Here is a 25,103-nt window from a genome sequence, read left to right as displayed (position 1 = left end):
ATAGCTGTGCTAGTAGCAGTTAATGTAGCAGCGGGCACAGTAGTGGACCTGTTAGTTTATGCAGCAGTTGGCATTGTACATAATGTAGCACAAGGCATAGTGCTGGACGTAGCTGTTCATGTAGTGGTTGGCAAAGTGGCAGTTGACAGTGTCGCAGCTAATGCATTATTGGGCATAGGGGTGGATGTAGCAGTTGATATAGTAATGAGCATATTAGTGCATGTAGAGGTTGATGTAGCAGGTGGTGTAGTGATAGATCTGGCAATTGATATAGTGGTGAACCTGGCAGTTGATGTAGCACTGGGTTTAGTTGTGCAGTGGGTATAGTGGTTGACATGGCAATTAATATAACAGTTGGCGTAATGGTCGACCTGTTCATTTTTGTAGCAGTTGGCATGGCAGATGATTTGCACAATATGTGATATTTCGTTTTTGCACAGACTGAATTAGAGAACTTTCCTACAAGCACCATTCAGCACTGTAAGGCTGTGATGAAGGCCTGCAGATACGATTCCATTCTGGCCCTTATTTGTAAAGAGCCAACTCAGAGCAAAGCTGATCTGCACCTCTTCCAGTGTGATGAGGTAAAGGTAGGTCTTCGTGGCTGTTTGCCATTGTGTTATCCCCATAACTTGGTGTACACGCGGTGGCTTGCTCAGTGTGTAACCTGTATGCTGCACTTCTGTGTGGCTTTTCTGCCTACCCCAGTGCACAAATTCACCTTCCTCCACCCAGTGCATGTCTACCCATCCTTTCCCAATGCATGAATTCACCTTTCTCTCCCACAGTGCACAATTTTTTTACCTCACCCTCCCCTTTGCCCCCCCCCCCAAGTGCATAAAATTGCCCTATTGTTCCCAGTGCATGTTCTCCCTTCTCCATCCACTGCAGGAATCCCACCCCTTTCCCCACTCGCTCTCCACTGAACGGATTCTCAGCCTTCACCTCCGTGACGTTGGCCAAGAGTAGACAATGGAGGACATATATTGAAAGATTCTTTCTCTACTTGGAATAAAGCCTTTTCAAATAAACAATGCACAATAATGCACATTTAAAGCAATGCAACTGATCAGACTGGTGTGAATGCTCAAATGCCTGTTAAAGCAGATTTTTTTTTTTGAGCTGCAGTCTGCATGAGCCCTTACTGTCTCGTAAAACAATCGGGAAGTAAGGAGAAATCTTGGCTAGCAGTAAAAACTCAACAGAGGATCTAATTCATCTAAAACTCAAACTTTTTTTTTTTTTTTTGTACCGACATACACTTGACTTCTTTTGTTGGATGAAGTTTATTTCCTATTATTAAAAGTTACCAAAACAAGAAAGGACCGTACTAGAAAAATGCCTTTAGTGTGGCTTTCTTTACGTAAATCTGCTGAAGATCTAGGGTCTACTGGATGCAAGCAAAAAAAAAAAAAGTAATTTGAATACTCTGGGCGTACCCTGTCAGTGTATACGTAGATTTAGTACGTAGCTCAGGGTTTCTCAACCAGGGTTCCATGGTACCCTAGGGTTGCTAGTGGTTCCTTGAGAAATGAACAAGTTCTGCCTCCCAAATAAGTTCCTACTGACAGCGTTGATCTTTTTAGCTATCCAGAAGGGAGCAATTCTTCCCAGCGACCACAAGTGTAAGAATTCTTCCCACTGATCATCACGTTAATGTATCATGAGATGTAGATGTAGGAATTTTAGCAGGGGTGCCCTGAGACGAGATCGTTTTTTCAAGGGTTCCTCTGTGCTGAAAAGGTTGAGAAAGGCTGACGTAGATATGTGTAAGACTTGTAATGGTGAGAAAAAAAGTGCTTTCTAAAACAAGCAATCAAATGATTAAATAAGCTCATGGCTCCCAATCACTTCTATATCAGCCTAAGTGCCTCAACCCTCCTAACTAACGGTGCTGGTGCTCACCTGGGACCACTGCAGGGGGACACGGGAGGACAAGTGGGTGGAGACTGGCTACTTGCCGTTTTCCTGATTTTTATCTGTGTTGTGTGAACCTAGAAGCTCTGAATTCGCCCAGCAACAGCATCCGCTCAAACAGGCAGAGAACAGAATACCTGTCACTGCCACTGTACTATAATATAGGGAACTTTTTACCACCCACTTTCTGATATTTATAAAGACTAAAAACAAAGTAAAAGGTATAAATAATCCTATAATAAAAACGCGTAAAACACATACATGTGGTTAGTATGCCTTTTTGTTCATGTAAATGCCTATTACACAGCATTGGTATGTCCACACAAACACCAGAGGTAGTAGAATAATTATTGGATCGTCATTTAGTTTTAACTATAAACTGATGTCCCTTAATTCAAATTTTATTTGTAAATGTTTCTGGTTTTCAGAAGGGAATACAAATATGAGGTTAGATGTGTTTCTTAATGACTTTTACAGTCTCATCTTTTATTTTTTAGTTGAAAATTTGGAGAATCTATTGTTTGTGTGCAACAAAACTGTGCATTTTTACTTAAAAACAACCTGATTTCATAAGCATTTTGTTCAAGTACTAATCGTCGAGAACCTTTTTTATTGCACTCACTATCTATACAAGTAGGTTTGAAGGGTCTTTAGATAACTTTTAAGCAAATGATAAGCACTTAAGAATGTGTGTGAAAAAATGGGAAAGGCATAATTTCTACTCCTAATTAAAGCCCCCTCCCCCTTCCCTCCTTAGCTTTTTTTTTGGGGGGGGGGGGCTTGCTGATTTATTTATTTTTACCATTTCTATGCTAACTTTATTTCATTGGAAAAAAAATTATGCCATGTTTTGTGCCAGAAACATAATTTTAGGGGTATATTTTTAAAGCAGTAGCTTTATTTATATAAAAAAAATGTATTTCAGGTGTATGGTTTTTAAATTACCATAATTTTTTTTATTTATTTTTTAATCTTTATTTAACATTTTAATCTTACACTTAAATTACCCCAATATATTTTCACCTGCAGTGAATGTTTTGGTGAATGTAACATTTCCAGATTTTTAAATATGCCGTTTAGGCTCGTTAACACCATATGTGCATAAAAAGCAATGGAAAAAAACTCATAGATTTGACTTGCATAGACTTGTTTACACCATGTGCAGAGATGTGCGTATTTCTAACATAGGTCTCTGCAAGGACACAAAAAACAAACCAATTGTTTTTTATGTGCCCGTTCACACCATAACACCATACCTTCCAACTTTTTGAGATGATAATGAGGGATACCTATTAGCAAAAAAAATTATGCATAGGTCACCCCACCCCTTATTCCCCCCCCCCCCCCCTCCCGGACCCATAAAGGAGAATTGTACAAAAAAAATTATTAGTTAAACCCACAAGTGTTTTTTTTTTTTTTTACCACTACTATTTCTTTGTACTGGCTTTTTAAATTTATAAATGCAGCAATCTAGAAATTGGATGAAAGGTTTAGCAAAGGAAAACACTTTTTAAAAGATAAAAAGTGCATTTTCTATACAACTTCATAGATCAGACCAAAATGAGGGACAAATAAGCAGGAAAGATTGACAGAGGGACTTTGTTCCAAATCAGGGACAGCCCCTCGAAATCAGGGACAGTTGTGACCTATGCACAGCACTGCTGTCACGTGAGGTTTTTTTTTTCTGCGTAGAAATATGCAACATAAATTCTCTGCAAGGGTGCAGAGAAAACATGACTGCTGAGGCGCAATGGGCTTAGGTCCCACTTAACGTAACACCAAGGGATAAAATCCCCCACCACCCTTGCCCTTCACTCCATTAAATACGACACTTACAACCATTAGGTTGGAAAGGGCAAGGCCACAGCTTTATTAAATTCCAACACATAACATGTGAACATATTTAACCAGTACCAGTCACAGTCGTACTGTGAGCACTTAACCAAAAGAGGGAAGTGGGGCCTGTCCTTACCATAAGTGCTGGACAGACAGCCTATTTCCAATTTTCCATCAAGGGCATAGCCCATTACAGCAACTTTAACTGCTGGCAAGGTCAAGAAAACTGCAGCAAGCTGTGACATACCAAACGTAGGAAAAAAGGGGCGGGAGGGTGGGCAGCTCTTCCAACGACTCTTCCGAAAGACCCAGAATTCCCTGGGGCACACAATTTCCTGAGCTCAGGCCCATCCCATCCCCATGTCCCAACCAATCGTTCCCCTTGTCACACACCTAGCCATGCCCCCATCAGTCAAGGCTCTCTTTCCCTAGGGGGCTCAAGAGGCCTTCAATTGAGCTCTATGTGCCCTGTTCACACAACATTGTTGAAGTCATGCGAGTTTTTTTTTTCTGTGCAGAAGACTGCATACGTGTTCCAGATATCTGCGCAGAAAAACAGGGCGGATAGCGAACAATTGTTTTCTTTGTGCCCTTGCAGAAACAGGTGCAGAAACACTCACAATGATTATGCACTTTGTGTGAAACGCGTCTGCTGAACGTTGTGGATCCCTCGTGTGTCATGTTTTTTAGTCTTTTGATTCTACAATAAACAACATTTTTCATTACTGGATGTGCCGCTTTCTCTCTTCGTTTGTATGGACGTCTCACATTCACTCACGTATTCACATGGCGTGAATAAGGCCTAGTGTTATAAATATACCAAACAGCAAAAAAAAAAAAATGAGCATTTTCTATCCATAGTTTTTAAACTTCTGGTCAAACTGGAAAAAATATCTATATACATATAAAAAAGAAAAATTCTTTATAGAAAATGAGTAAAATAAAATCAATTATAGCTGATATCAGCAGAATATAATCTTGTTTGTCCCTAAAAAAAAAAAAATATGTATTTTTTTCCGTATCATAATTAATGACGACGTTTATTTCCAAAACAGTTTGCCCTTAGCAAAATGAAAAAAAAAAAAAAAATCTTGTCTATTGATGGTATGGAGCACCCAGCAGTTGTGCCATTCAGTACTATTCACAGAGGGATTTTCACATCGAGCATTGCTTGAACATTCACCTTGTGATTTGGTCCTTTTTTTTTTTTTTTTTCTTTCTGTATAGAATGAAAGAATTTTCAGGGAGAAAAGACTTTGTTTTAATGTTTGAGAAAAATTGTTGGTGGGATGCCATGTCAGTTTCCATATTAGCTATGGAATGGCATCCTGCATGAACCCCTTCCCGAAGAATTGTTGGATCGCTCCATAAAGGGGCCAGATACTGTCCTGCAAAAGTAAAGCACTAGGCATAAATGAAAATAGCATAAATGATGCAGTCTGATAGTAGCATTATCAGCGGTTTTTGTTTTTCTGAATCCGCCTTGTAGCATAGTTGTATTTCCTATTAATCCAACCAGTAGTTCAGGCTTTTTACTCCTGGTGACAACGCTGTTTGTCCTGCAGTGAAATCAAGCACCCTGTGGACAAGCTAGTCTTCGATGGGCAAATCATTTTAGATGAACTCTGAGCAAGCAAATTCCAGCTAATGCAATTTGTGCAGCATTTTTTTTCTTTTCGAATGCATTATTTTTCACTAGGGTTGTACTGATACAGTTTTGTTTTTTTTTTTAATCGGCGAGTACAAGTACCAATACCTTCGGTCAAGTGATTACCGATACTTTGCGGTACGATTTGCTCCAATACAAAAAAAATTGGCGCAAATCGCACTGCAAAGAATCTCATGCGATTTGAACAGGAATGCTGTGCAATTCCTGTCCGAATTGCATGCGATTTCCCCCACCGCTCGTGTGTATAGAAAGGGAAAAGCTCCAGCTAGTGGGCAGTTTAAAAAAATGCTAGAACTCACAGTGCGTATCTGGCCACATGCAAAATAATGTACATAGGTGTTGTTGCCTGCCGGTGGAGGTGCTCACAGGGCTGTAGGAGAAGTCCTGGGACCCCATGGGTATAGAGCAAAAGTGATGTGCATCACTTGCATGTGGCCAGATATATATTGTGAGTTCTAACATTTTTTAAACTGCCCACTAGATGGCTCTTTTCCCTTTTCTACACACGCACACACACGAACGATGGGGGGGAAACCGCATGCGATTTGAACAGGAATCGCACTGCATTTCTGTTCAATCATAAATCATGTAATTCTTTGCAGTGCGATTTACGCCCATTTATTTTGTGTTGACGCAAATCCCACCGCAAAGTATTGGTAGCAAATGTCCCTATTTTTCACTTTAATAAGGCTTTAAAGCAACCCTGTCACATAATTTAAAACTGATAAGAAACCTTGTGTCTGCAGAGAGAAGAAAGCAAATACTGTGTCTGCTGCACCAAATGCAGCTCTGGTGAAGAGGATTGAGTTAACCATTGATTGTCATGTCACCCAATGGTTTCTTCTGCTGCTCAACATCACCACCTCATTCCTTTTCGACAGGAGCAGATTTTCTCAGCAAATGTACTTATCTGACAGGGTCACTTTGAGTTACTTGTTCATACACCTACATGCAGGAATTCAGAGCTTTATCCTGATAGAGCTTAGGAAGGAATATTTTCCCTGTGAAAATGTATTTTATTGTTTTTTTGGATTTTTTTTGTCTTTTTTGCTTGGCCTTGATATGAGCCCTTGTCTAGTTTCAACCTAAGTAGGTGTGGCTAGATCTCCCTCTTATGCTTTGTATTCCAATAAGGTTAGTTTCCGACAAATGGAAGAACCCAGTGCCAAGACGTGATGCAAAAAGTTTTTAAACGCCAAAATGTCAAACCTAAAACCTAGTAACTTGGCTAAACAACAGAAATTTGCTAAAATCATTGACAACCAAAGTGAGAGAGCACAGCACCCGATATACAGTAGATGATAGTATGGTTGTAATTCAAAGACCACACCTATATGAATAGACGCAGCTGAACTCCGGAAACACAATATTATTTTGTTCTAAAAAAAATAAATAATATATATATAATTTTATTCTGTACAGATATCCATCCAGTGGCCTTCCTGCTGCTTTGTGTAGAATAGTGGCTGTAAATTATAATAGTGCTGCAGTAATTTCACATTGTGTCATGCATGAGATTGCAGTTTATTAGTTTCCTTTGTGCGGTGCTGCATGCCTCGCCCTCCTCCATATTGTCTTTTACTTGGCATCCCCTTCACTTCTCTTGTATAACACCATGTCTGATTGTGACATTTCAATTTTGCAGGCTTCTTTTATCCAACAAGATATTGACAGTGCACTGAATGACAGCAGAGGAGGAAGACCAAGGACACGGCCAGACATACTAAGGTAATTAGCATGATATAAGCCTAAACTTGACTCCTGGAACCTAATGCATGTCTTTTATTCTTTTAATGGTTAACTCTGTACAGGCTGTATTCTTAGAGCCACACACAGGCATCAGAACATTTACTCTGAATTACTGTATTGGATATGTTGCGATGGCAAAGCTTGCCGCACCCTCTGTGGACCTTGGGCAGAAGCCTGCTGTGGCTGATATTTGCTGCCAGATAGATTTTCTTTTTCTGATATGGGCAGCCAAATATCAACCTCCTTCTTCTATGAAGACAATGGGGCAGTGCCTAAAGGGCTAAATCTTCAGGTAAATCCTCATACACATAGGAACTATTCTCCCTGCTGCTCTTGTGAACTCCCCACTCCTTGTGTGCTTTACGGCTGCATAAGGAGGCTTTGTGCCACTGCCTCACCCCTTGCTGCTTTTAACTGCCTGTGATGACATGACACATTGATAACACCCATGTCAAGCTTTCTTCATCTTTTTAGTCCACCTAAGTACCACCACTGACACACCTAACGATTACAGACCAACCACTGCCAGTGGAAGCCTGATTTCAATTTTCTTAGGCATGGAACAGCTCCATATTATATAAAATGGCTCTATATATAAAACTGGGTAACTACACCAACTGAACTGAAAGTGTGATTTTTGAAAGTGCCTAAAAAAGTGTATACTAATCGTACTGTACAGGACACAGGTTTACTATTCATAGACCCTGGGTTATAGGTTTGTACTTTCAGGTGATTGGATGCTGGCAAAGCTTTTGAGGACACACCCCTTGGGCACCTCCCTTATAACACTATCCGAGTCCTCAGTTTTTGCTAGCATCTTAAGGTGATGTACATTTTCTCGCTCTTGGCTTAACTAGTTTATTATTTTATCTTCGAATTTCAAGCAACTCTTCATTCAGCCCTTCACTGTCTTCTAACACCACAATAGAAGCAGTGCATTTGCTTTGGTGTAGCCTCAGTAATACCTTGGGAGCCATACCAAGACCCCATGCCGTGGGGATGGCCTTTAATGTTGCTTCGGGCACTGGATTCTGCACAGGCGCTCACCTCAGCACTTTGTGCAACGCGTGTATTCAGCCACAGTATGCTATAGAGGCCCGGTATCATGGTCCACACCTATGGAATCCAGACTCTGAAGACGCCTTCAGGGGCGATGGGTGAAGCCTGGACCCTATATAAGGACCAGCGTTGTGGACTAGTAACACAGGGTTAATCTATAATCTCTCACCATTACTGTAAAAAAAAAAAAAAAAAAGGGGGCTATGTTTGGAATGTATTCACTTTTACAGTTTAAACTTTCCAGACTTGGCACTAAAACTCAGCCACTCAGAGCTTAGTCTCAGGTGGATGGCCAGGTGTTACATAACACCACTGGTTGCCCACTTTACCGCCACTTCCGCCTAAAGCCTTTATAGGGATTCCTATGCGAGGACTTCGCTACAATTCTACGGCCAGGTTGCTGCTTACCCCTTACGCACACACTTAATCTGTATTTTGCACCCTATTCCGTGAGTACCCCACAGGGGATCACCTTTACCCATAGATATGGCAGATATCTGGCAAAATGGAGCCATAGCTAAAGCTCAGGCTGAAATGTTTAATCTGCCAAAGGCCTGCACAACACCCAGCCACAGAGTGACCATGTTTCCATTGCACTGGAGCAGAACCCCATTTTAACACCGGTCTCTGCATTCAACTCTTAATTCCATTTCAGGCATGCAACAAGCAGCCTACCTGACAGACAGATTTGTCTGCAACGTTGTCACAATTCCTCAGAAAACGAATGGCTTTAATACCACCATCTCTTTCCAGGGTTTTCTGTACACACAGAGCAGCTGCACCTTTTGAAAAATGTTGTGCAGGCATTTCCTGGTGGGTGCTGGGAACTCTCTACATTGGCACTGCTTGGTCATCATTGGCTCCTGAATCATAGGGTGATTGTGAAAATGCAATATAACAAGCAAAAGCAATGATCTCTAGGACTTACAAGTATGGCCACCGCATACAACCCATGTGGCAGCATAACGGCAGCACTTTAACTCCGCCCAATGCGTTTTGCGCAATAGTGCATCATTAGGGGTCCATCTGATGATGCGCTAGAGCATGAAACATGTTGGGAGGAGTTAGAGTGCTGACATCACGCTGCCACATGGGCTATATGGGGGAGGCCATACTTGTAAGTCCTGAAGATTGTTCCATTTGCTTGTTATGTTGCATTTTCACACTAAACACTACACCATAAAAACTTAATTTGGCTCCAGTTGGTGAGCATTTGTTCCACACAGCTGTGCTACTTACCTGCTGGCTCTAGGGAGTGATAGCCTAGTCGGTGCCATTATTAAAGGGACATCTTCTTAAAGGAACTGCTTCCAAGGTAGAGTTGCAGTTATTTTGATGACCCTATAGAGCTTTTTTGCTGCCTATAGTTTATGCAGCCATATGTTCTGGTGAGTGCAGTGTGCTGGTGGTGGTTAGCACAGTGGAGCCTTTGGAGAGAATTTGGAGAAACACTAATATTCTAATACTTTACTTTTATGAACAGTTGCAATTATTATTATTATTATTATTATTATTATACAGAATTTATATAGCGCCAACAGTTTACATAGTGCTTTACAACTTGAGGGTAGACAGTACAAATACAAGACACTTTAATACAGTAGGAATCAGAGAGCCCTGCTCCTTAGAACTTACAATCTAAGAGGGAATGTCAAGAGATACATGAGGTAATAATTGTGGGTGATGTGCTGATTGAGAAGATAAATGTACAGTTGTTAGGTGGGGGCCAGATAGGCTTCTCTGAAGAGATGAGTTTTCAGGGATCGTCTGAAAGTGGATAAAGTAGGAGAAAATCGGACGGATTGGGGTAGAGCATTCCAAAGGATGGGAGAGGCTCTGGAGAAGTCCTGAAGGCGAGTATGGGATGAAGTGACAAGGGAGTTTGAGAGCAGGAGGTCTTGGGAGGAGTGAAGAGAACGATTAGGTTGGTATTTTGAGACTAGGTTAGAGATGTAGCTGGGGGCCAGGTTGTGGATGGCTTTGTAAGTTATAGTTAGTATCTTGAATTTAATTCGGTGACTGAGTGGCAGCCAATGGAGGGATTGGCAGAGGGGTATAGCAGACACTGAGCGGTTTGTGAGGTGGATGAGCCTGGCAGCAGCGTTCATGATGGACTGAAGTGGGGATAGCCTATTTAGAGGTAAGCCAATGAGGAATGAGTTAGTAGTCGAGGCGGGAGATGACCAGGGAGTGGATTAGAAGCTTTGTGGTGACATTGGTTAGGAAGGGGCGTATCTTGGAGATGCTGCGGTGGCTAATTTTGGATAGTGATAGAATGTGGGGGAGAAAGGTTAGTTCATAGTCCAGGATTACACCTAGGACCTTGGCGTGGGGGGGATGGGTTGCTAGTTGAGCCGTTGATATTGACAGAGAAATCGGGGGAAGTGGCACCTGAGGGACGAAATATCATGAGCTCGGTTTTGGATAGGTTGCGTTTGAGGAAGTGATGTGACATCCAGGCTGATATGTCTGCTAGTAAGTGGGTAATGCGTGAGGAGACAGACGGAGAGAGCTGGGGGTCGAGAGATAGATTTGGGTGTCATCAGTGTAGAGATGATATTTAAAGCCGTGGGAGGCAATCAACTGACCCAGGGTGGTGGTGTAGATTGAGAAAAGGAGAGGTCCAAGAACAAAACCTTGGGGAACCCCAACGGAGAAAGGAAGAGGAGAAGGGGAAGTAGAGTTGTAAGTGACACTGAAGGACTGGTGGGAGAGGTAGGATGAGAACCAGTGAAGAGTACAATCACGGAGACCAAAGGAGTGGAGTTTATTGAGGAGGTGGTCCACTGTGTCAAAGGCAGTAGAGAGATCCAGGAGAAGTAGTACAGAATAGTGTCCACTGGTTTTAGCCGTTAGTAGGTCATTTGAGAGTTTAAGGAGAGCAGTGTCCGTGGAGTGTTGGGGGCGAAATCCAAACTGAAGGGGATCAAGAAGTTTATTCATGGTCAGATGGTCGCTTAGTCGGTTGTAGACCAGTCTTTCAAGAAGTTTGGAGGAGAAGGCGAGTAAGGAAATGGAACATAGGTTGTTAAGATTGGTGGGGTCCAGTGAGGGCTTTTTAAGTATGGGGGTGACTAACGCATGTTTTAGAGAGTTTGGGAAGATGCCACTAGAGTGGGAGAGGTTGAAAATGTGAGTTAGAGAGTGTAGAATTGAGTCAGAGGGTGAGCGTAGCATTTGCGAGGAAGCAGGATCCAGGGGGCAGATGGTTAGATGAGTGTTAGATAAAAGTTTAGCAACCTCCTTAATAGTAGCAGGGTTGAAAGAGGGAAGTAATGATTGTATCTGTGGACATGGGGTGTTGCATGGGGGAGGTTTTTGAACATTGGAGATCTCCTCATGAATTGTATCAATCTTAGTTTTGAAGTGATTGGCGATCTCCTGGGCAGTGAGTGAGTTGGTGGGTGGAGGCAGTGGAGGACGGAGTAGAGTGTTGAAGGTAGAGAAGAGTTGATGTGGACTGGATGAGAAGGTGTTAATGAGTGTGATAGAGAAGTTCTGTTTGGCAGTGTGAAGGCAGAAATAGTATTTTAGGAGGGCAGATTTATATTGTGTGACATCTTCCTGGAACTTAGTCTTATGCCACAGGCGCTCAAGAGCGCGGCTACGTTTTCTGAGACTTCTGGTGTCATCTGTTTGAGAGGGTTGTAGCAGTCGGGGCCTAGTTCTGCGTGTAGTGAGGGGGGCAAGCTTATCTAGGGAGGAAGACAGTGAGCTGTTGTAGATGAAAGTGGCTAGGTTGGGGCAGGACAGGGGTGAGATTTTGTCATAGAGGTGATCAGTAGCAGAGTAGAGAAGAGAAGGGTTGAGGTGGCGAAGGTTTCTATGTGTAACTGTTAGGCGATTGGAAGGAGAGGAGGTGGAAGACAGGGAGAGAGCAAAACTAATAAGGTGGTGGTCAGAGAGTAGGAGAGGATTTTTGGAAAGGGTGCACAGATAGGAGAAGGCAAGGTCAAGGGTGTTGCCGTTTGGAGTGAGTAGAAGCCTGTATCCATTGCTTCAGGTCAATCGATGAGGTTAGACTAAGAAGTTTAGAAATAATAGTAGTGTTAGTGTTAACAGGGATGTTGAAGTCACCGAGAATAATTGTGGGGATTTCAGAAGAGAGAAAGTAGGGTAGCCAGGCAGAGAAGTCATCAAGGAAGGCTGATCCTGGTCCAGGGGGCTGGTAGATGACAGCAATTCTTAGAGAAATGGGAGAGAATAGACGAATGCAATGTGCCTCAAAAGAGGAGAGTGTCAGAGAGGGAGGTGAGTGAAGTACCTGATAGGTGCTGCATGGGGCTAGAAGGATTCCCACTCCACCTCCCTTCCGTCCACTTGGTCTGGGGGAGTGAGTACAGAGAAGGCCCCCATGTGAGAGGGAAGCAGGAGAAGTAGTATCTGATTCATGAAGCCAGGTTTCAGTAATGGCAAGTAGGTTAAAGGAATTTTGTGATAAAGAGGTTGTGGAGGGCGGTGAGTTTGTTACAGACAGAATGTGCATTCCAAAGGGCACAGGAAAAGGGGGTGATGGTTTTGGAAAGAAGAGGAATAGAGACCAAGTTCTGTAGGTTGCGGCTCCTGCCAGAGGGTGTAGGGGGATGGGAGCGTTAGGCAAAGACAGATGATGGTGGTCCAGGGTTTGGGGATATGTCACCAGAGGTTAGGAGAAGCAGGATGGTGAGGGAGGTAATCTGGGAATGTGATTTATATGAAGGGGCATGTCTCAGAGTACTGGAGGTTTTATCAGTATATGGATGTAGAATGAGCAAGAGTTGGTAGGAGCAGTAGTAGGGAGAGGACAGAAGGGAGGGTGATATGTATAGGCAGGGGGGTGGAGAAGAGGGGTGAAGGTGAGAGAGTTTGAGGAGAGAGGATACGAGTGTCAGAAGCAGTGGTAGAGAGCGCATGTTACAGAGTGGAAGGAGAGCTTAATAAAGAGACAGGGTCACCTGCAGTCTGTTAGGTGCTTTCCAGTGCAGTTTGCTATATTTGTTTGTGCAATCGCTGAAGTGCAGAGATTGAAGTGCATATCACTTGTAGAAAGAATCAATCACTGTTTCATTTTTGCACGGACGATCAACTTGCTATATTTATAAAGTCCAGCTTTAGATTTATAACACTTATTTTTGTTACACATTCACTGTATGATATATGCTTATTTACTTATTTTTTTAAGGTGTTTGAGCGGTGCACTTATATACATTTGTTCACAGTGAGGGTTTTGGCATATTTACCTTTAGCGCTAGCTGCCACTGTCCTATGCTGAGGGCCGACCTTATACATTTTTTTTGCATCTATAAAAATAAACACACTTTTTATGATGATTTTATCCATTAGGTGATTTTTCTGAGGACATTGCTGCTTTTGAGTGATATTTTCGCTTTCAGTATGGCAGACTTGGTGCCTTCTGCTGTCAGGAAATGTTGTGATTTGACCTTTTAGATTCATTTAAGCAGTTGCTAGTAATAGTTGAGGTGATCACTTAGTATAGGTGCTCTCCGACTGAGGCTCTCAGTGATGGCTTCAGAGCCAGCAATGGCAGCATGTTTTCTGTCACCTAGTCTACTTTTAATTAGTTTAGGTATTCTTTAATCGTTGCATTTTTTTTTTTCGTTTTAGGAACATTGCAGCAAGTGACAGCAAAGTCCCTCCACCTCCCCAAGCGCCAGCTCCAATGCCTCCTGGATCAGTCACCCAGGTGGATGTCCGCAGTCGTGTGGCAGCCTGGTCTACCTGGGCAGCCGAGTATGGAGACTGTAAGTAAGAGGAAAATACCAGTAAATTTCTATAAATGAGCTTTGTCGGTACTGACTCTCGGAAGCCTTGGCACCAATTGGCAACATGGTTCTTGTGCATCAGAATCCTTGTCAACAACATTTGTGTTTTTGACCATAACATGTGGGAAAACTATGATAGTTTGGGGTCAATATTAATTTAGTTTCAAATGGTTTGTTTTTTGAACTGTTAGCTTTTTTTTCAACTCAATTAGGCCATTTTCAACAAGGCAGCTAAAACTAGATAGATACAGTATACTTATAAAAGTATTGCAGTGCCCCTCCTTCTGGCTGGAAATGAAATGTTTTTAATTCCTGAACATTCAATATAAAAAAAATTAGGAAAAAAAATGCATTTCCTTATAGATATATAGATTGCTGTGTTTAAAGCTTGGAAGCCCCCATAGATCACTAAAGTTGATGTGGGGACCAGTTGCAACCATTCCCGCAATGTTGTTGTGGTGTTGGTGCAATTTTTAGGGTGTGCCCAATAAGTAATGCAGGCCTCTTCTCTACTGTCTGTCTGAAGTCACATGTAGAATTGGTATGTAATTTCTGACCAACTACTTTCAATATTGTATCTGCTACAGATGATCCAACATCCAATCCAGATCAGGTCGAGACGCCACAGATGATTGAAGCAAGAATTGACAGAGATGTGGTGAGCGAGAATCACTTCATTCACTTACCATGGAATCCTATGTGTTTTGGTATCTGTTGGTGATCTATTATTTCACTTACCATGGAGTCCTGTGAGTGTTGGGATCTTCCCAATTTTTTTCTATAGAGTGTTGGGATCTGTTGGTGATTTTACTGTTCCACTTACAGTGGTGTCCTATGTGTGTTGGGTCTATTGATTATCTACTATTTCACTTACATTTGAGTCTGATATGTATTGGGATCTGTTGTTAATCCACTGTTTTACTTGGAGGAGACCTGTGTGTGTTGGGATTTTTTGGTGGTCCACTATTTTACTTACAGTGGAACCCTATGAGATTTAGAATCTGTTGGTCTATTATTTTACTTATTGTGGAGTCATATGTGTGTTGGGATCAGTTGACGATCAACTATTTCACTTGCAGTGGAGTCCTGTACTTGTTGAGATCTGTTGGTGACCTACTATTTCACTCACCATGGAGTCCTATGTGTGTTGGGAATCTAATGATTCACTTACCAGGTGTTCTGTGTGTGTTCGGATTTATTGATCGTCTACCATTTTCACTTACCATTGAGTCTGTTGGTGATCTAGTATTCCACTGACAGTGGAGTCCTATGCGTGTTGAGATTAGTCAGTGGTTTACCATTTACCTACCGTGGAGTGCCGTGTGTGATGGAATCTGTTGTTGGTCCACACATTTTAGTTTCTGTATGTAGCTTGGTCATGTTCTTTGTTATCCAGTATGTACAACACTGCCTGTGATGCCTTCCGTAGTGGTTTCTATGCATACACCGTGTGTGTGTATCTATATAATGTATATGTGTTACTTTTTTATATTGGGTTATTACTTCATCGTATGTATTCTCTCTTAGCAAATCCTAAATCACATCCTGGATGACATAGAATTTTTCATAATGAAACTACAAAAGGCGGCTGAGGCCTTTACTGAGCTGTCCAAAAGGAGAAAGTCAAAGAAGAAGAAGGGACCAGGAGGTACTTATAGGAATTAGGGTAGGGAATGACTGGTTGGTGTGGATGGAAAGACTGGGGAAAAGTAGATATTGATGGTAAGAGATAAGGTTGCCAAAAGGTATTGATAGTGAGAGGAGAGGGGACCAGGAAGTACAGATGGGCCAATGAGGCCTGGAGGTACAGTAGGGATGAAAAGGAAAGTTAAGCAGGGGGAGTGGGCAGGGAGGTATAAGTGGTGAGGAGAAGGGGTTGGCGATAAGGGTGGCTAGAAGCAGCAAAAAAAAAAGGGTGGTTGGAAGGAGGGGGAACAAAGAAGCATAGATGGGAAGGAAGGGGCAGAGAGGTATAGATAGTGAGAATTAGCAGGGAAGTATGGGTGGTGGGACGGTTGGAGGAAAGGGAGATATAGGTTGTGGGAAGGGAGGGGGGGCAGAGAGTTGTTGGTGGGAAGGAGGGTGGGCAGAGAGTTGTTGGTGGGAAGGAGGGTGGGCAGAGAGTTGTTGGTGGGAAGGAGGGGGGCGGGCACGGAGGTATGAGTGGTAAGGAGCAGGGAGGTATGGGTGCTGGGAAGGAGAGGAAGCAGGGAGGTACAGGTGGGTAGTGAGAAGGCAGGGAAGCAGAGAAGTATGGGTAGTGAGAGGGCAGGGGGTCAGGAAGGTGTAGGTGTTAGGAAGGAGGGGGGGACAGTGGTAATTACTTGTAGTGAATTTTTCTTTCTTTTTTTTTTTTTTTCCCCATGTAGAGGGTGTCCTAACGTTACGTGCCAAACCCCCTCCTGAGGAAGAATTCACTGATTGCTTACAAAAGTTCAAACATGGCTTCAACCTCCTGGTTAGTGAAAAGCTAATGCTGTGTTTTTGTGTCTGGCAGAAATCCTTTTTTTTTTTTCATGTCTGGTAAACTGATCGCAGTCATCAGAGATTATGAGCACAGATGTCAGAGAAGGCTGATTGCTATTTTCTTGAGTGTGTTGTTGGCCTTAACACAGACTGGGCAACTGCAGTCTCATGCTTACAGGTAGCTTATGGAGTACTTAGATAATTTTTCTTCAATAATGAATAGGTAAGGATTGGGAGGGAGCCTCCTTATTCTTGAGAACAATCAGACCTCCAGTCCAGAAGCAGCTGTACCAATCCTGGCGAGTCATGGTTCTCACTAAAAGTGATGGGGTAGATGGTGACCAGTTATAGCTTGGGGGCCGCAGACTACAGGTTTCCCATAAAAAAAAGGAGATGGACTTGATAATCACAAGGCAAAGCCTGGAGGCTGGACCCCTTTCATTTTAGTAACTTATAACACTCAACCGTTTAATAACCTCAGTGTAATACAAATATAATCTACAGGAGATTTAAAGAGTTTTTAGTTCTAGAATTAAGTTTGGGGAAGGGCAGTAATTCAGTAGCTGTACTGGCCTATGGTATCAAACAAAACCAGAGAAATGTCCAAGCTCAACTTACTGACCTGCCTGCGACCTACTGGCCTATGGTACCCTGGGAAATTCATGTGTGTCACTTCTCAGACACTGGTAGGCTGTCAACCTACCACAGGTCCTTCAGGGAGATAAAACCTTGCTGAAATAATTTGCACTGTCCATTACCTTCCTTTTTGCTGAATGAAGTATCGAAGTGCCGCTAGCTGTGCTGTTACTAACAGATGAATTGTGTTTTACAGGCAAAGCTTAAGTCCCATATACAGAATCCCAGTGCTGCTGAGCTGGTTCACTTCCTCTTTACACCATTAAGCATGGTAAGAGTTTATATTATCATCTGAAAGTATCTTTTATTTTTTTTCCCCCAATAATTATTGAATTTTTTGCATTTATAAAACAAAACAAACAGTGAAGAAAGAGAAAAAAAACAAAAAGGGGGAAAAAGAACACCATTAAGATATTCACATGCAATTACAGTGTACACACAGACTTCCAACCATGTAGTATGCTGTGGTTTAGGTAGATAAGCTATTATACAAAACATAGAGACGGTACACGCGGTCTGAGATTAGCATTAGTTAGATAATAATATCTCTACCAACTTTATAAAATAACAAGACACGTGAAAGCATTTATAATACTAAATATACAAACTAGAACATTCCCTGCATGCGCACATGTATGACTGGCCACCCTTTTGTAGCTTGAAACAATATGCGCAACCATATTAACTGTACTGACCATTTAGTGACCAGCAAGTTCCCACAATTGTATACATGGGATGCTTTCATCTCCATTTCAAGTTTAACCACACTGTAATAATCTGAAAGAGACCAGCGAAAATGAAGCCAGGCCTGGTACCGCTAGCCATGATTGCATAGTTTATAGAAGTTATTCGGTATGCCCCTATTGTGGTAAATCTGTTGTTCCTTCAGGAGGGTATCATTAACCTGGAGATGCCACTCCTCGAATGAGGGGGGACTGGGTGACAACCATTTCAAAACAACAATTTTATGTGCTAGAAACAGTAATCTGTTAATTGGTGTTAAATACAGTATCTCAGGTGGAAAAATCTCCTCATCTAGGTAACCCAATAAGCAAATCTTAGGGTCCAGGTCAATGTGAGTATGAAAAGTGCTATTAATTGTATTCACCAAAGCACTTCACATTTAACCAATTTGGGGCACTTCCACAGCATATGGAGTAAATCTGCCAGAGATTGTTGGTATCATGGGCACTCCAGGTCATCCCGCCTGCCCCACTTAGACAGTTTAACCAGGGTCCTATATGTCCTTTGTATAATAAACAATTGGGACAGGCATTGTGCAGATAAGGATACAGAGGGTACTCTCTCTAAGATAGTTTGCATACATCATCTGAGAAATCACCCAAGTCTTTCTCCCACTCTCTCCTGCCCAGACTATCAGAGGTATCTTGATATTTTGCCATTAGTTGACTATATAAAAATGAAATAAGGCTATTTTTCTTAGTAATTGCTGCATGTGAGTCTAAAAGTGGCATGGGTCTTATAACTATTTCGGCACGTTTAGACTGGGTCTGTAATGCATGCTGCAGTTGTAGATATTTAAAGAAACTGCAATGGGACAATTGGTAAGACTCAAAGTCCTGGAAGTGCCGCAAAACATTTTAAGAATAAAGCTGGGCAATATATTGGATCCCTTGAAAATGCCAGCGTTTAAACCCTTCCAATTTACAGAGCTCTTCATAGTTCCTGTTTCCCCATAACGGTGAATACTCAGAAGTCCCTTCATATTTCATTATGTCTCATTTCCTGCCAAACTTTATTCATGAGTACCGGTGTTTGACCGCAGTGGGCATGGGCAAAAGCTCCCGACTCTAGCTGGGCTAAGAGGTGGTAACGGGGATAATGACTCAAAAGCAGGGCTTGTATAGGATCTTCCAAGTTCATCACTCCCCAACCAGCGAAGTGTTGAAGTTGGGAAGCCAAAAAATACAGTCTCTACTGAGGCACCGCCAATCCACCCCCATCCTTGGGTAACTGAAGAGTGGAGGGTTTAATCCTGGGGTTTTTGCCTTTCCATAGTAATATACGTAAGTATAGTAATATAATTTTTAACCATTTAAGGGGTATCCAAATGGACGAGTTATGAAGGACATCTGATAATTGATGGGTCCAAATACTTTTTATGAGGTTTGCGCAGCCTACCACTGATAAAGGCAGCTTGGTCCAAGTAAGACTCTAAGTTTGAATATATTGAGAATGGGGGTCAAATTATATCGTAAGTAGTCTTCTACCCTGGGATGTACCCATATTCCTAGATATTTGAAGGATGACACAATTTTAATTTGCTGTGCCTTTCGTGGTAGGGACCGGCTGGGCTCATCTAAGGGGAATAAGACAGATTTGTCCCAATTTATAACAAAACCAGAGAAGCCAAAGGTTTGTATCCATGTTATGCAGGAAACTAAGGAACTGTCCATGTCCACAAGAAACATGGCTTCATCTGCATATAAGGAAAATTTCTTTCCTGGCTCAGCCTCATGCCAGCACATCCTGAAGCAGAGCCAGAAAGGGAAAATTACGGTAAGTATTGGTAACAATTTTCTGTTTTATCGTGCATCACAGGACACAGAGCAGGCTATAGTGATTACTATCTGGGTTATGCGCCACCTATAGGTGAACGGACACTGGCAGATCAATCAAACAGGAAGTCCCCCCCTATATAACCCCTCTTATACAGGAAGTACCTCCAGTTTTTTGCCAGTGTCTGTAAGGTGGTGGTCACTGATGTGCTCTTGGAGCATACTTGGAGGTCCGGAACGGTTCTACTGAGAATTATGGACTTCAATCCAATCCATTCAGAAAAGCTATCAGCCAAAATGGATGGTACCTGAGCCTAGTTGGATAGGAGAGAAGAATCTTCGAGGTTTGCTTGTAATGCAGCCTTATGGCACTGGACACTGCCTAATAGACGCTTGTGCAGTGTTTGCTTTGACCAAGGTGCTTTCCAACAGGGTGCTATGGATAGGATGTGTTTACTTGCATTGAACTGCATGCGAAGATGTTCCTTGCATTGAACTGCATGCGTAGATGTTACTTGCATTTGAACTGCATGCATATATTTTTACTTGCATTGAACTGAATGCGTATATGTTACTTGCATTGCACTGCATACTTTTATAAACTGCACACGGGCATGAACTGCAGAGATACATACTTGCATCTCTGCATACTTGAGTACATAGGTACATAATGGCATACCTGTATATCTGTGTACTTACATGTCTGTGTGTTTGCATAGCGCTTGACCAACTCTGGTTTTGGGCCTGCATCCTTGGGGGACTGGACTGCGTATTATTATGTTTTGGCAAATATACAGTGCCTTGAAAAAATGTTCATACCCCTTCAAATTTTCCATAGTTTGTCATGTTACAACCAAAAACGTAAATGTATTTAATTGAGATTTTATGTGATAGACCAACACAAAGTGGCATATAATTGTGAAGTAGAAGGAAAATGATAAATGGTTTTATATATTTTTTTACAAATAAATATCTGAAAAGTGTGGTGTGCATTTTTATTCAGCCCCCTTTACCCTGTTACCCCTAACTAAAATCTAGTGGAACCAATTGCCTTCAGAAGTCACCTAATTAGTAAATGGAGTCCGCCTGTGTGTACTTTAATCTCAGTATAAAAACAGCTGTTCTGCGAAGCCCTCAGAGGTTTGTTAGAAAACCTTAGTGAACAAACCGCATCATGAAGGCCAAGGAACACACCAGACAGGTCAGGTTTAAAGTTGTGGAGAAGTTTAAAGCAGGGTTAGGTTATAAAAAAAGAATATCACAAGCTTTGAACATCTTACGAAGCACTGTTCAATCTATCATCCGAAAATGGAACGAGTATGGCACAACTGCAAACCTACCAAGACATGACCGTCCACCTAAACTGACAGGCCAGGCAAGGAGAGCATTAATCAGAGAAGCAGCCAAGAGGTATCCATGGTAACTCTGGAGGAACTGCAGAGATCCACAGCTCAGGTGGGAGAATCTGTCCACAGGACAACTATTAGTTTGGCCTTTATGGAAGAGTGACATGAAAAAAGACCTTGTTGAAAGAAAGCCATAAGAAGTCCCATTTGCCATTTGTGAGAAGCCATGTGGGGGACACAGCAAACATATTGAAGAAGGTGCTCTGGTCAGATGGGACCAAAATTGAACTTTTTGGCCTAAAAGCAAAACGCTATGTGTAGCGGAAAACTAACACTGCACATCACCCTGAACACACCATCCCCACTGTGAAACATGGTGGTGGCAGCATCAAGTTGTGGGGATGCTGGGACAGGGAAGCTGGTCAGAGTTGATAGAAAGATGGATGGAGCCAAATACAGGTAAATCTTAGGAGAAAACCCGTTACTCTGCAAAAGACTTGAGACTGGGGCTGAGGTTCACCTTCCAGCAGGACAATGACTCTAAACATACAGCCAGAGCTACAATGGAATGTTTTAGATCAAAAGCATATTCATGTGTAGAGATGGGCTAGAGCAGGGATATGCAATTAGCGGACCTCCAGCCGTGTCAAAACTACAAGTCCCATCATGCCTCTGCCCCTGGGTGTCATGCTTGTGGCTGTCAGAGTCTTGCTATGCCTCATGGGACTTGTAGTTCTGCAACAGCTGGAGGTCCGCTAATTGCATATCCCTGGGCTAGAGCATGCAGCTGCGGATTGGGAAATGTCTCACTGCCTGTGATTAGCCCTGTGCATTGTCGGCTTCCTGGCAGGATCGGGCATGTGGGGCTTCAAACCCATCACTATTCATGTTAGAATGGCCCAGTCAAATTCCAGACCTAAATCCAAATGGGAATCTGTGGCAAGACTTGAAAATTGCTGTTCACAGATGCTTTCTATTCAGTCTGACAGAGCTTGAGCTATTTTGCAAAGAAGAATGGGCAAACATTTCACACTCTAGATGTGCAAAGCTGGTGGAGACATACCCAAAAAGATTTGCAGCTGTAATTGTAGCGAAAGGTGGTTCTACAAAGTATTGACTCAGGGGGGCTGAATACAAATGTACGCCACACTTTTCAGATATTTATTTGTAAAACATTTTGAAAACCATTTATAATTTGCCTTCCACTTCATAATTATGTGCCACTTTGTGTTAGTATAGCACATAAAATCCCAATGGTGGTTGATTATTCAGAATCTGGAGAAGGGGAAATTTTTCCTTCCAGGAATATGGAACATAGCAGCCACTGATGCCAGTCTCTCTGGTTACTGCCCATAAATGAATCGGGCGGTACACCTTGCTCTGGATTAATGGACATACCAGTTGCACAGGTCTATGGTCAGTGTTCAGTCCAATAATGCCATTGCAGTAGCATATATAAACCACCAGGGTGGCACCAGGAGTCGTGCGGCTCAGGAAGGTGAATCACACTTTGTCTGGGGCAAAACAGCATGTACTGTCTCTTTCGACAGTATATATTCCAGGTGTAGAAGACTAGTAGGGTTTTTTTTCCCCCTGTTGTCAGCGATTAATACTGGGGCAGTGGTCCCTGCATCCTGAAATGTTCTCTGCAATCTGCCAGCATTGAGGAACTCTGCAGGTAGATTTACTGGATTCCAGGTTCTATAACAAAATGGACAGGTTGGGTCCGGGACAAGAGTCCTACTAGCAATAGTAATAGATGCATTGGTAACACCTTAGGGACCAGTTCTCTCTAGTCTATGCCTTCCTCCTGATTTAACTACTGACGCTTTGTTTGCGAAGAATCGCTTGGTACACAGACATAGTAAATCTTGCGGGGGACGCTCCTTGGAAACTTCCGGTTCAGCCAGACCTATAGTCTTGGTTCCTGTTATCTGTGTGCTGTTGAGCACCAGGAAGCTGGCTTCAGAGAGCTTCCATTTCAGGACTTGGAATGCCTAGTGTGAAGCCAGGAAGTGGCACCTGTGGAAATATGTGAGTGGGAGATTTTTTCTTTTCTCCAATCGGGAGGGGAAATGAGATTGGCCTTAAAGGGGAGCTCTAGCCCCCCCTCCCCCACACAAGAAAAATGTATAGTCAGCAGTTACAAATATATTGTAGCTGCTAACTTTTAGTATTAGGAGACTTGCCAGTCCAGGGATCCCACGATGTCGGCACCCCAGCCGATTTTTCAGTCGGGACTCGGGTGCTGCCGCCACCATTCCTTGTAAGGGAAACTGGCAGTGAAGCCTTGCGGCTTCACAGCCGGCTCCCTACAGCGCTTTGTGAATGGCCCGGAGGCAGGGGAAGGAGGGGGGGGCCAAGAAATGGGAGCCTGTACGTGTCAAAAACAGGTATTCACTCACCGCTTACCCCCGGAAGATGCCAAATGTGGCAATGGGGTGGGGGAAGGAAGCAAATCAACAGAGCCTCCCCTTTTGGGTGGAGCTCCGCTTTAAGTATCATTTAGGCTGGGTTCACACTATATTGCGCATTGGATGTGGGTTTTACTGCATCCAATTCGCATGTCAGGAGATTGTGAACAGCTCTCAGTGGAGCCGGTTCACACATCTCAGGAGCGGCTCTGGTGGAATTGCACAGGAGTCCTGTGCGTCTTCTGGTCCGTTTTAGGTCCGAAATCAGCCAAAAATTCAGACTGAAATCCAACCTGAAATGGTGAATGGAGATGCACCAGACCCCTGCTGCGAGCCACTCCGTTCCTCAGTGTGAACCCAGCCTTAGGGTCAGATTTCGTTTAGATCTTTTTTTTTTTTCCCAGAGACCGTTGTTTCTCACGCCTTTTATACTTCATGCAGCGGGTAACGCAGACAGTCCTGACTGTCAGGCCTCCTTGTGTCCTTGGGACTTGAGCTTGGTCTTGACTGCCCTTGCAGAAGCCACCTTTTGAACAAATTCAAGAAACTCTGTTAGTTCTTTGACTCGGAAGGTGGCTTCTTTGGTTGCTATCACTTCAGCAAGTAAAGTGTCAAAGCTGGTGGCTCTTTCATGTAAGGAGCCGTTCTTGGTCTTGCATCATGATAAGGTGATGTTGCGTCCTCCTCCATCTTCCTTGCCTAAAGTGATTTCACTTGAATCAGGACTGTGTCTTGCCTTTTTCTTTTTTCTCCCTAATCCAAAGTTGGCAGGAGAAAGATCGCTGCATACTCTGGAGGTAGTTCAGGCGGTCAGGATTTACTTGAATTGTCTGTGCAGGTCAGGAATCCTGGTTTGTGATGCCAGAAGAGCCCAAGAAGGGCAGGCGGCATCAAAGTTAACTATTTCTCATTGGATCTGCCAGTTAATCATTCAAGCCTATGGCTTGAAAGGGGAAGGTCCCCACCCTTTCTGATGAAAGCGCTCTCTACCAGGTGTGTGGGTGCATCTTGGGCTATCTGCCATCAGGTGTCAGGGGCTCAGGTTTTCAAGGCCGCTACATGGTCTTTGGTTCATACATTCACAGGGTTTTACCAGATGGAGATCAGAGCCACAGAAGATATTGCCTTGGCCACAGTATGTTACGGGAGGCAGAATAGGTCCTTTTCAGGTGGCAGTTTCTGTGATTGTGTCTCCCTCCAGTCAAGTATATTGCTTTGGGACGTCCTAGATAGTAATTACTATAGCTTACTATAGCTTGCTCTGTGTCCTGTGATGTACGATAAAGAAAATAGGATACATACTTGCCTGTAAAATCCATTTCTTGGAGTACATCACAGGACACCGAGATCCATCCCCTCTTTCTGGGAATTTATTGCTTGGTAAAAAACAGAGGTACTTCCTGTATAGGAGGGGTTATATAGGGGAGGGTTTCCTGTTTGATCTGCCAGTGTCCATTCACCTCTAGGTGGCACATAACCCAGATAGTAATCACTATAGCCTGCTCTGTGTTCTGTGATGTACTCCAAGAAATGGATTTTACAGGTAAGTATGTAGGAAAAATCCTATTTTTTTTCTCCGGGCACCTCTATTAAACCCACAGATGGTATCAGTGGGCCGAATAGCTGCAACTAATGGTTCGATGGCCAATGCAAATAATAGTAGGGACAGGGGGCATCCCTGTCGTGTTCCCCGAAATAGTGGGAAAAATTTTGAAACAGAGCCACTAATT

General features: G+C 42.9%; 1 protein-coding gene across 27 annotated transcripts in view; it reads left to right on the top strand.

Moving 5' to 3' along the window:
• The window catches only part of EPS8 (EGFR pathway substrate 8, signaling adaptor), a 131,230-nt gene that overhangs the window by 80,860 nt on the left and 25,267 nt on the right, over nucleotides 1–25,103 (top strand). For 25 of the 27 annotated variants that reach the window (XM_073621333.1, XM_073621332.1, XM_073621342.1 and 22 more), the window contains 7 exons: nucleotides 441–590; nucleotides 7,068–7,150; nucleotides 13,835–13,971; nucleotides 14,580–14,650; nucleotides 15,520–15,640; nucleotides 16,362–16,450; nucleotides 17,291–17,365. In XM_073621333.1, coding sequence (XP_073477434.1) covers nucleotides 441–590; nucleotides 7,068–7,150; nucleotides 13,835–13,971; nucleotides 14,580–14,650; nucleotides 15,520–15,640; nucleotides 16,362–16,450; nucleotides 17,291–17,365 — 726 coding nt within the window. The remainder of the gene's footprint in view (nucleotides 1–440; nucleotides 591–7,067; nucleotides 7,151–13,834; nucleotides 13,972–14,579; nucleotides 14,651–15,519; nucleotides 15,641–16,361; nucleotides 16,451–17,290; nucleotides 17,366–25,103) is intronic. The other 2 variants (XM_073621343.1, XM_073621348.1) reach the window with 2 other exon arrangements.

Source organism: Aquarana catesbeiana, linkage group LG03 (genome assembly GCF_042186555.1).
Source record: "Aquarana catesbeiana isolate 2022-GZ linkage group LG03, ASM4218655v1, whole genome shotgun sequence".
In the NCBI taxonomy this organism is placed as follows: Eukaryota; Metazoa; Chordata; class Amphibia; order Anura; family Ranidae; genus Aquarana; species Aquarana catesbeiana.
Note: the sequence above shows the minus strand (reverse complement) of the source record. Positions and strands in the feature narration are given on the sequence as shown.